Source organism: Cantharellus anzutake, assembly GCF_015039405.1.
Source record: "Cantharellus anzutake strain C23 chromosome Unknown EI90scaffold_9, whole genome shotgun sequence".
NCBI lineage: Eukaryota > Fungi > Basidiomycota > Agaricomycetes > Cantharellales > Hydnaceae > Cantharellus > Cantharellus anzutake.
Window position 1 is genome coordinate 1,550,365 of NW_024066959.1, and position 12,664 is coordinate 1,563,028.

General features: G+C 49.3%; 1 protein-coding gene across 1 annotated transcript; it reads right to left on the reverse strand.

Annotated features, from left to right (window-relative positions):
• Nucleotides 1–5,439: 5,439 nt before the first annotated feature.
• On the reverse strand, nt 5,440–9,397 carry EI90DRAFT_3013814 (uncharacterized protein; the record flags this gene model as incomplete). Its single annotated transcript, XM_039056700.1, has 7 exons — nt 5,440–5,544; nt 5,591–5,997; nt 6,232–6,461; nt 6,494–6,670; nt 6,811–6,942; nt 7,008–7,197; nt 7,435–9,397. The coding sequence occupies 7 exons, from the start codon at nt 9,395–9,397 to the stop codon at nt 5,440–5,442; spliced, it is 3,204 nt and encodes a 1,067-aa protein (XP_038920119.1).
• Nucleotides 9,398–12,664: the final 3,267 nt, after the last annotated feature.

Genomic DNA, 12,664 nt, shown 5'->3' on the forward strand with positions numbered 1-12,664 from the left:
CTGCGCTGCCTCTAGCGCTACTCAACGTTTTTTGGGCCACAACTGGGGCCACAACTCTTTCTGGCTGTCTGGGCAACTCTACTTTGGACTGTGGCATTCGTTTTCGCTCTCCTGGCGTCCCTAGTGCTTGGATCAACTCCATTTTCACATTCAGTATCGTTCGTCGGGCACTCTCGCTGCCGTTTCGATTTGGCGCCAAGCGCTTCGTTTGTTTGCTCACCCCCACATCCCTGACATCTCTGACATCCCTGGACTCTCATTTACACTCTCTGGAGATCTACACCATGTCAATTGCCCCCAAACTTGGACATTCTATACTTCATATAATGTCCTCATGGTGGTCGAAGTTGGGCGCTGAACACTGCATTTTCCTGGCCCCCACATCCCAATTCATTCATATCAGCTCTGTTGGGACCTACGCTGCATTATCCACCTTGGCTTTCGGGCAGAGTATACTTCACATAGTACTCTCGCTCACGTCTCAATTTAGTGTCGAGTGCTCCATTTCCTGGCTTGCCTCCACCATTTTGAAGTTCTACTGGGTCATTCCCTTCACACTCTGCCTCTCTTGTGTTACCAGGGGTGCACTTGAGATTATTTGCCAGCTTGTGAAGCAGGTCAAGTCTGACCTTTGCCTTAATGGCAACTTTTGTGATTCCAGGGGTTCACTTAAGGTGGAAAATAGCTGGTTAATAATGTGGCTAAGAGAAGTGTTTGGAACAAGGCAACACATCCCAAGTGACAAATGTCAGGAGTTTGCTGGGAATGCATGTGCCCTCTCCACCCCTGCTGACCTACCAGATTGTTGGATTGCAGACACAGGTGCCACTTCTCATATGACTCCTCATCGAGAGTGGTTTAAGACATATAGACCTTGCAAAGTCCCTGTTCGTCTTGCTGACAACAATGTGATATATGCAGCTGGTATTGGGTCCATTGTGTTTACTCCTATAGTTGATGGAGTTCCCTTACGCCAACTTGAGTTCTCAGATGTTCTCCATGTCCCCTTGCTGGCCAACAACCTCCTCTCAGTTCTCACTCTCACCAAGAAGAAGAATTTCGAGGTTAACATCAGGAAAGCCACTATGAGCTTCATGCTGAATTCACAGCTCCTATTCCAGGCATCAGTCTCAAATGACAACACTGCCCTATTGGATGGTGCTACTGTTGTTCAAGCAGCTCTGAGGACCACAGCCTCCTCACCTGATCTTTGGCATCGTCGTTTTTGCCATATTGGTCGAAATCGACTCAAGCAACTCATCTCTGGGAAATATGTAAAGGACCTCAACATTGGAACTTCCCCTCCCTCCTCCCTTCCTGACATCTGTGAACACTGCCTAGCAGGCAAGCAACATCGCTTCCCCTTTCCCCAGTCTGCCTCCAATCGTCGAACTAAGCCCTTGGAACTTGTCCACTCAGATGTCCATGGGCCAGTGTCAGTTCCAACACCAGGGGGTCATAGGTACTGGGTGAGTTTTGTGGATGATTACACTCGCTATCGTGTAATCTACTTGCTCCAGAACAAGTCAGAGGTGTTTGCTGCCTTCAAGGTGTACAAGGCCTTTGCTGAGAAGCAGACTGGATTTGCCATCAAGGCACTTAGGGATGACAAAGGGGGGGAGTATATGAGCAAAGAGATGGATAATTATCTCAAGGAACATGGCATTATGAGGGAACACACCACTACTGCTACACCACAGCAGAATGGAGTGGCAGAACGTACTAATCGGATTCTTGATGAAGGGATCACTTCTATGCTCAATGAGTCATCACTTCCTGGTTCTTTCTGGGGAGATGCTCTAGGTGCCTTCCTTCATGTCCTAAATCGCTCTCCCTCCTCCTCACTTGAGGACATCACTCCCTATGAAGGCTGGTTCAATAGGAAGCCCTCTGTGTCCCATTTTCGTGTTTTTGGGTGCCAGGCCTATGTCCATGTGCAGAAGGACAAAAGGAAAAGTTTCCAATCAAAAACTTGTCGTGGAATCTTTATTGGGTATCCACCAGACTTCAAAGGTTGGAAGGTTTATGATCCATCTACTCAGAAAACAATTATCTCAAGAGATGTGATCTTTGATGAACAATCCATGCCTGGAAATAAATCTGGTAACCCTAACACTGCTTACACTCCTGTCCACTTGACACCAGTGCCAGAGTCAGGGGGAGATAACAAGGCCCACAATCGCTTCACTCCTCTAGCTGATAGTGACACCTTCACTTTATCCTCTGACACTGGACACCCTGTACCTCTCGCCAACCCTGCCCCTTCTCCATCTCCATCTCCACCACCTCCTCCATCTCCTTCTCCATCTCCTTCTCCACCCCCTGCACCACTTTCTTCTTCTGGGACCTCAAACTTGCGCAGAACTACTCGCTCCAATGCTGGAAAACCACCAGGTGAGTGGTGGAAGGTGCAACCAACTCCAACTCCTTCCCCACCTGTGAGCAAGTGGGAAGCCAGAGAGCCAACCCCTGGTGTCAACTCTGACTCTGAGGCTGATGCTGATGAACCAGAGGAGGACTCAGAAGATGAACTCGCTATGGCTGCTCTCTTTGCAAAGTCCAAGGTTAAGGGTTTGTCACAGGAAGAAATGGTTGAGTACTCGCTGGCCACTTCAATTGCTGAACCCAGATCTATGAAGGAGGCACAGAAACGAGATGATTGGCCACTGTGGAAGGAGGCTGCATTGAAGGAATACACTCAAATGTTAGCACACAGCACTTGGGATCTGGTTCCTCTTCCTAGGGGTCGAAAATCTGTTGGTTCAAAGTGGGTCTTCAAAATTAAGCACAATGCAGATGGCTCTATCGAGAGATACAAGGCCAGAATCGTAGCACAGGGCTTTTCACAGAAACCCCATCTCGACTACACAGAGACCTTTGCCCCTGTTGCTAAATTCGCCTCTCTCAGAACCATTCTTGCCATAGCTGCAATTGAGGACTTGGAGGTTCATCATATGGATGTCTCCTCAGCCTTTCTCAATGGGGATTTGGATGAAGATATATACATGGTTCAGCCTGAGGGATTTGTGGAACCTGGGAAGGAGCATATGGTTTGTCGTCTCAGGAAGTCTCTTTATGGCCTTAAACAGAGCCCTCGCCAATGGTACCAAAAGCTCCATGAGACATTCCTGGATCTGGGCTTCAAGAGGTGCCCCAGTGACAACTCTATCTGGGTTTGGGCCAAAGACCATGTCAAGGTGATAATTCCAGTTTATGTGGATGATCTCACTCTAGCCTGTAACGATTTGGCTGCTTTGACTGCCCTCAAAGATCAGCTCAAGGCTAAGTTTGAAATGCGAGATCTGGGGGAGTTAAACTACATCCTAGGCCTAGAAGTTCATCGAAATCGCCCAAAACGGACAATCTGGCTCTCTCAGCACAAACACACCCTTGACATCCTGCAACGCTTCCACCATGAGCATTGCAGACCAGTTGTTACTCCCCTTGATCCTGACATCACCCTTTCCAAAATCGAGGATATGCCACAAGAAGAAAAGGACTTTATGCAGAGTGTCCCATACTTGAGTGCAGTTGGCAGCCTCATGTATCTAGCAATTGGGACCAGGCCTGACATAGCCTATGCTGTTAGCCTTTTAAGTCGTTTCAACTCCTGCCCAGGAAAGGTCCACTGGAATGCAGTTCAAAGAGTCTTCAGGTATCTCAAGGGGACTTCAGATTTTTGCCTTGAGTTGGGGGCATCACCTTCTGGGGGAGTTACACTCTCAGTTTTCTCTGACTCAGACTATGCTGGGGATGCCACAAAAGCACTGTCCACTACAGGATATGTGTCTTTCATTGGCTCCTCTTGTGTCAGTTGGCCTAGTAGGAGACAAGATGTTGTTGCCAAGTCTACCACTGAAGCAGAACTTTATGCTGCAAATGCAGGAGCCTCAGATGGTACTTGGGCAACACACTTGCTTGAAGAACTTGGATACCCCCAAGGCACATCATTCCCTCTATACATGGACAACCAATCCTCTATCAAAGTTGCCAAAAACCCAGAGCATCATGGGAGAATGAAGCACATAGAGACCAAGTACTACTGGATTAGGGATCAGGTTGACTTAGGGAGATTGGAGATCAAATGGGTGGCTTCCAGGGACAACTGTGCAGACATTTTTACAAAGGCTCTCTCTAGAGACCTTCATCAACACCAATGCTCCTTATTGGGGCTCAAAAAGCTGGAGCTGGATTGAGGGGGAGTGTTGTAGTTAGTTCTCTTCATTTTCTATTCAATCTGTGCTCCATATAGTGTCATGTGACTGCCAAGTCGCTCTTTACTGTTCTTACTATTGTAATAACACTAAAGTGCAACTCAGGCAAGTCTCCTCTTGTATATACTGTTCTTACTATTGTAATAACACTAAAGTGCAACTCAGACTGAGGTATCCTGCTGAGATACAATATTGTCATGGAGAGGATGAATAGGGAGGTGGAAATGGTTCCAGGGTTACAGGTTGAGTTTACAGTGGTGACACAATGGTGAGGATGTTACAATCGCGGTACAAGGTTTGTGGGTTATGTATTTGATAATGAGAAAACATCTCGGCAATTACCATACATGTCATATGACTTGTATCTATCTAATACAAATGTTATAATGGCCAAAGGAAGTCCTTTGGAAATCAACAAATCCCCCAGCCAGCACCAAAACCCAGTGGGAAAGCTTGGCATGGGGTTTGGCAGAGAATGAAGTGAGAAGAAGTAAGAAATATCTTACCTGTGTGCCTGGTCTATAGGAGTCTAGGCCCATTTCCATAGCAAAGGGCCTCAAGATCTGGTTGCCTGTCACGGACCATAAGATTCTCCATTTCCATAACATCGCCCCCCAGACTCTTATGGGCCAGTGTGACAGCAATGTCTTTCCTCTGATTATCCAAGAGCCCAGGTTCCCAGTGTTGCTGGCCTTGGTTTAGGAATGGAGCTTGGAGACCATCCTTACAGATGTGGTCCTAGACTTCATCTGGCTCTGGTCCAGCAACGAGCTTGGGCAGCATGATCTTGTGTGCAATCATGTTAGGAATAGACCAGGGATCCTAGGTGTCCTGAAATTGGATCATCCATCTGTAGTCCAGTTAGACGACTCGGACCAGGTAGTGTGGCATGTCCTGTTTCCCACGTGGAAATCCCCCTCCTTCACATAGGGTTGTGCTTGGCTTAATATGGACATTGGCATTCTAAACACAACAGCTTGGAGGTGGCCTGTGCACGATAGAAGATCCGGGATGGTCACCCAACCCACATAGGAGGAGTTGGAGGGATAGAGCTGGGATTGAATGTAGGTTGTATGCCGGCTTTGTCTCGTTTCATCTGTACTAAATGGTTGGAAGCCTCACAAGACAGCCTGGGCGATCATTGGTTCTTGCAGTCGCTCTCTATCCTTCCGAGATGAATAATCAAAGACGGAATGTAGCTGTTGATTTGGCACCCCAATCTCCCTTAGTTTTTCCCCATGCTCTTCGGCAGCCGTTTTCCCACTGGTAGTCCACCTTGAGTCATCAGGGTGGCGCGGTACCTGGTGTCCAACCCGGGAGTTGGGTCTATCTACATGGGAGGGAGCCAGTCTCATCCATTGGCAAAGGGAATTCACCCTAGAGATCATCGCGGCGTAGTGATGGACACCACCGAGGGTGTAATAAGGTGGGTGATCCTGTTGGGGTCGGTGTTGCTGGGTAGTGGAACTTCCGGGGCCACCGGGTGTTGAAGTAGCTTTGGGACCATGCGGTTTTGAAACCACAGGCAACAAGGCTGACCCTGGGGTAGCAGCCAAAAGTGTCCATAGTTCCATGGCAGTGCTGACTGAGCCCAGCTGCTTGGGTCCGTTGTCCATGGTACTCAGCCACGGCCTGAACCTGGGCGGCTGTGGTGAGGTTGTTTGGCATCCTAACAGTCGAAACCGTTGCGTCCGCTGGGGAGGGAACCATCTCCGGCTTGAGTCAACAGTAGCACCCGGGACGGCATCCAGGACGATCCAGGTTAAGGTGTCATCCCTTGTACCTGAGCGAGACAATCATGCCCTCATCGTCCGACTTGAGTAACCCTGGGCCAAAGGGAGTTTTCCCACCTAGACCTGTCCGTGTCTTCTAGGGGATGAAGTCGGATTGGCAGATCGAGCCCATGACTTTGGACATGAGAAGTCCCCTCCACTCTGCACCTATGCCAGTAGATCATTGTTGGCGGCGGAGCCGTTGGTGTGAGTGTAAGGACGCAGAAGGGACACCTCGCGCATACTTGTGCTCCATGCGAATATTACAAACGTTGCATATGAGCGACGACCTGCAGGGGCGCTGTAGCGATCAGAGACACCGTTCTTGGCACGGTTCGCAGCCGGTATGACCAAACACTGCGAGTTTGCAGACAGCAGTAACGAGAGCAGACAATCCTCTCCAGGAGACGTGGGGTCTCGAGAGACCAGCGCATTGAGGGTGTGCCATAGCCGAGGCTCCAAACTGTAGGCCTCTCTTGTTGGCGCATTATGTTGTGAGGGTCATACATTAGCTTGCGAGTGAGCCTTCCATCATAGGCACCACGATCGAGGTCGAAGTTCAATCCGATAGGAGATCCTTGGGCACAACGCGTGCGTCGACTAGCCCGCTTCATTGAGTCTACGTGGTGGAACGACCAGTGCGGGCATGGCGTATGGGGAAACAAGCTGTGGCTAGTAGACTCCCTAGATGGGATGTGCGTTGAGTGGTCGGGTTAGAGATGTCTAGTGAAGTCGGGTCCGGGAACTACCCAGCCAGAGTGACTTGGCAACGACCGGGTTAGGTGTGAAGATTCGTGCATGGTGCAGTTTGGGGTAGGATTAACCTCCCTGGGATCCCTGAGGGGGTGACGATCGATGGCTTGGAACTGGTCGTAATAGAGACATGAAAACGTAAGGGATTAGCCTCCCTGAGATCCCTGAGAGGGTGACGATCGACAGCTTGGAACTCGATGAGTCTGGTCGTAATAGAGACATGAAAACGTATGGTACAATAAGGAATGGAAACTGTAACTGGTGATACCGGATCCGGATAGCCGGTAGTATTTGGTTGGCAGATCGAGGGTAGCCAACCGAACTGAAGTCAGTTGCAGGTACGGATAGTTCCCCTCCACAACCAGAGGCATGGAGGTCGCTGTCGAGAATTGTTATCGGCAGCTTCCGATATACCATGACCACGCTGTGGGCTTTAACTCCCATCCCAGCCACTGATGCTACCCAGCGAATTTCGATCAGCCATGGCTGCCTTCAGAGGCTAGGAATGGGTGCTGAGGGGGGGGGGGGGCACGGAGAGAGACAATGTCTGGGAGTTTTCGAAACAAACAATGGTAAATAGGTTCGCTGAACCGCGCGTATCCCTTCCTGCATCAGCCCAATATGGAGCCGAGTTGGAGACCAGGGGTCTCAGAAATAGCTTGGAGGGAAGGAGGGAGAGGCTGGTCTGATTAGACCCAAGTTGAATCTTTCGTCCTCTGTATTTAACGAGTATGACGATAGGACCTTGCCGACGACTTGTTTAATGCAAGTCCCTTTTGGGGCGGTCCTCTGGCGGAGGGACTGGTTTTCTGAGAACCCGGTCATTGAATCTCGAGGGCTCAACTCCTCTTCACCTACACTGGACCGACGTGACTGAATGGAGGGTGAGTGTGCAAGGACGCGGAAGGACTGCATGGGTTCGGAAGTTAGTCGAGATAGACCAACCACACAGTATGATACTGGGAAGACAGAATGGACCGGGCTGGGAAGCGGATTCCCTCGTTTGATCAGATGATTTGACCATCTCAGAGGGTGTGGTAGGACGATCGGATTTGACTGATCTGACGATGCGGCTGTGGACCTAGGAGTAGTTGAGGACACAGAGATGCATAGGCAATTGGCCTGGAAGAGGTGCCACTGCGAGCTTTCGGGCCGAGTCATGGCGACGGTTTTTCTGTCGGAGCTCGGGTTCTTGTGGTAACACGGTGTAGCGTTTAGTCTTCCAGCAGGGAAGGAGGCAACTTGTATCATAATGCTGCTGTTGCCATGCTTATAAATGCCATGTGGATGATCATGGCCTTGAATTCGCACAACACCACGTGGCACGTAATTTGCCAGGCTTGGGATGACCTGAGACCACCAACGGGGTATAAGGGCTCTTCCTAGGTCCACTCTTGGTCGGGTCCGACGTGTAGCTGACCACACAACCTGAATGAAAACCACGCTTGATGACTGCCACGATGTGGGGTGTACCACATCCGGTGGGTACTGCGTCTCACAAGGATGGTGCCATGGCGGCGCTTGCATCGTGCCTGTCATTTCCAAGCACAGCGATATGGTGTATATCCGTTTGAGAGATTTGGGACACGACATGGACAGTGATGCTCGTAGTGGCTCCATGTGCGACAACTCGAGCTCTGGCTGTGTCCATACCCGTGAAGGTACTTGCTCAAGGGAATATGGCGCAGGAATTGCCGAGAAATCTGACAGACCAAATGGGGATGACAGCTCAACTTCATGATGGATCATGGTGCATGCCAAATCTAGAGGACAGTGGACAGGAACCACCGGTGGATCCGACTGGTCGTGGAAGGGCGGCTTGACCGTACGTTGCGCTGATCTGATGGGATGCGTTGCCGACGATGTACAAACCACGTGTGAGCCATATGAAAGAGCTGGCTCGAGAAGATGGTAACCTGCATCAGCTAGAGGACCTGAGTGGACATGCGTGAATTCTGGCTCAGATGCCTGGCGTGTCATCCTGGTGAAACGCGCCGAGATCAATAGATGGGCTACTGGCGAACAGCATAGCCCATGCAGGTATGCTGGCTCAGGGAGTTGACAAGTGGGTACTGCACGGAGATCCAGCCAGTTGTATGAGGATGTCGACTCGTCTGCACAGTGCAATGTACTAGCGGGACGAGTCTTAATTAGTGTGTGTGCTGATACCAAGTGGTGCGACCACTGCCAGTGTGCTGCCTCGAGAAGGGAGTGCATAGAAACAGTCAATAGGCCTACAAGAGTAGATAAAGGGGTCGGCTTGACCGCTTGGCACGATAAACGGATGTGATTCGTCACAATTGGTCGACTAGTCAGGGCTGAGTGATACAGATGGTGCGAACACCCAGGTTCGAGAACGCAGGATGTAAGAACAGCCAGATGGTCCTTGTTTGATTCTCCTACCCCTGAGTAATCTGTCTCACGCAAGTATGCCGACTCGGTCGGGCAACGCAAGGGATCGGCCAGAAGGTTCATCTGGCGATACGCTAAGGTCAACGGATGGACCACCGCTGAACTGTACGACTCAAGTAGATGCGCTAGCTCCAGGGGACGGTGTGAAATGACAGTCGACAGGTTCGACTGGCCCAGCGAAGACGTCAGCTCTATCACACAATACGCTGCGGTGACAGTATGCATCGTGCGTAGTGGGTGCGCCATGGTTGAGCATTGCAGCTCGCGTGAACACTCTAGCTCAGGAGGATGAAGCAAAGGGGTGTCCAGAGGAAACGACTGGGTGAGAGGTAACGTCGATTTGGAGGCATGACACTTCATACTGATGTAGTGTGTCATACTTGAATCATGGACCACTCCAGGTAATGACACCGGCTCAATCATTTGGCCCATCAAATTGATGGAAACCACAGCAATCGACGAACTGGCCATGGCTGAATGGTACCGTTCATCTAGCTCCTGCAGAGGGCATCGGGGCTGCGCCCCGAACCCCCCTGGGGCGTTGCCCCAGACCCCATTGGGGCTCTGCCCCATGCAACGACATCCTTGGTATTATTGTTCCCCATGTGCTAAAGAAATAATGAGATATATGGTGATTATTTATGAACCAAGGGGCCAGCCCCTTGAACCCCAGCTCCTGCAGAGAGCTATTGGGGCGTTGCCCCAAGCCCCACTCCTGCGGAGAGCCTGGGGCTGCACCCCAAACCCCCCTGGATATATTTGATTATTTTTTACACCAAGGGGCCAGCCCCTTGAACCCCTGCTCCTGCGGAGGGCCATCAGGGCGTTGCCCCGAACCCCACTCCTGCGGAGAGCCTTGGGGCTGCACCCCAAACCCCCCCCCCCCATTAATCATGTACACAAATGAGAAATGCCTTTCCCCCTGCTGACAATGCACCGGAAGCGGGGCCTGCTACACAAATTACATGGACCACATACCCACCTTACACCCTTGAGCACATTTGTGTATTTTTATTTGCTGTTTTTCTGGCTATTTCCACAAATTTACCATGAAATTTGTTCATTCTCTATCAGGTTTTTTGCTGTTATTTATAAAGCAGTGTTCCCCATGTTGCCATGATTTTTTTTGATTTTATTTTATAGAGAGCACCTTTTATTTTTCTATCTTTTTATTCTTTCCTGTCCCCTGTTGCCGTGAATTATCTGGATTTTAATTTGTATAGAATACCTTGGTATTATTTTTCTTGGTTTTCCCACATTGCCGCAATTTTTTCAGATTTTATTTTATATAGAATACCTTGGTTTTATTTTTGGATGTTTCTATTTCATGTTGTCCCATGTTGCCGTGAATTTTTCGAATTTTTACCTTATCTGGAACCTTAGTTCATTTGGTTCTGTTGTTGGAAACTCCGGATTTTAACTTACTTACTTCCTATTTATTTATCTATTTTACATGCTAATAGCGAAAATACAAAGAAAAAAACAATACCACCATTGATTGTACATGCCAATTTTCGACAAAAAACAATAACTTATACAACAAAAATACTACTACAGTCGACTCCCTCATAACGCATACCCGTCGGGAGAGGTTACAATGTATGGGTTATGAGAGAGTATGGGGTATGCGAGAGATGTGCGACTAGCGGGATGACGAAAGTTTTAGTGTGTCTATAGCTTCTATGGATATTAGGGTACTATGTACGAGGAAAGTAGTCTGTCAAGTGAGTGTCCTTCATGTTTCTCTCCATGGCTCGTGCCCGCTGTCCCAAAGATGCAAGCATCACCTCAGCATTCCGAAAGAAAGGATCATTGATTGTCTTTGTGAATTTCCGCAGTGTCAAAACTGCCTGGAGTGCCTCGCGACGAGTAACGGCTGGTTCGTCAGAGTTGGGCATGCCAGAACTGTCTGCATCCGAGTCACTATGGGCCTTCTTTGCTTCCATGACTGCTGTGTAGATGTCTTCATCTGTCGCGCTGTAGATTTCGTGTGACTCAGCAGCTGGGTTGAGGAGCTCACTGAGTGACATCCGATTTGACTTTTGTAAAGCTCCGATTGACTGCAAATCATCCAAGGCACTTTGAATGTCGTTCTCAGCCTGTGAAATTTGATCGATGGGTGTTGCCAAGAGTGAATGGTCAGGATCGGAGTGGACAAGAGATGAAATGGGGAGTGATGGTTGGATGGGTGGTGGGTCCGGCCTGGTTGGTAAAATACCAGATTTACGCCAACAATTTTGTATTGTCGTAGCGTCCACCTCATCCCATGATTGCAAAGCCATGTGCATTGCTTCAAGCTGGTCGATGTTGTAGATCTCGGAGGGAGTGGTCCCTGCATCATAGAGATCGATGGAGCGGCGAATAAATGTGGAACGGTAGTGTGCTTTGAAGCACTGGATAATGCCCTGGTCATTGGGCTGAACATGGGCAGTCAGGTTTGGTTGGAAGTTTTCAACTTGTATGTTGGTAAGGGTTTCTGGTACGACGTGACCTGAAAAGTTGTCCTGCAGCAACAAAATCTTCCTTCCTTCCTTCCTTAATTCCTCGTCCCAGTGTGATAGCCACTCCTGATAGAGCAAAGCAGTCATCCATGCTTTAGCATTGTGATGGTAGTCGAAGCCATGCTGTGCCCCAGTCTTGCCCTTGAATGCGCGCGGCTTATTATACTTCCCGATGATGAGTGGTGGGAGCTTTGCTGAGCCATCCGCATTTGCCACGAATAACAAGGTCAACCTATTTTTTTGGCCCTTGACACCTGACTGCTGTTTGTCGGAAAGTCCGCGATCGGGTGGCATGCTAATCAAATAAACTTTCAGACCATCTGTAATCTGAGCTTGATTGAACTTCACATACGCATAGAACAATGCAGTCTCATCGCCATTGAAGATGTCACACAACTCGTAGTCAGATTTCCCTATGAGGTCTTGAATGCGCAGCTGTTCTTTGTTGACAACATTGGAGGACACTGATGCGGCCTCACCATGCTGCTTGAACTCTTTCAAACCTGCGCGTGCTTTGAACCGAGTCAACCATCCCTCGCTAAGGTGTAGTCACTCATCCTCTGGTATGCCAACAAGATCCGCAAATCTCCTCCATTTTTCACGGAAGACATCACCCGTAAGAAGAACACCCTCGGCCAATGCTTTTGAGATCCACAGCTCAAGCATCTCCGTGACCTCAGGGTGTTGTGTCTGACGTACACGTTTCACAGAACGGCCAGTGCCACTGCTGCTCTCATACTCCACTCGCCAAGTTGCTTCATGCTTGAGCCATGCAGAGATTCTTGGCTGTTTAAGATGAAGGGCAGGGTAGATTCCATTAAAATACCGTGCTGTCTTGGACTGGTTTTTCCCGTTGCAGTGATGCCAGTCAAGAATCTCAATGCGTTGTTGGAGTGTTGCATTTTCCTTTCGCTGGGGTTCCTGCAACTTGGAACATTTCTTATTGGCAGGAGCATTCGCCCCACTCTGGCTCGGGCCTATAAATAGCTTAGCAAGTTCAAAAATCAGAATT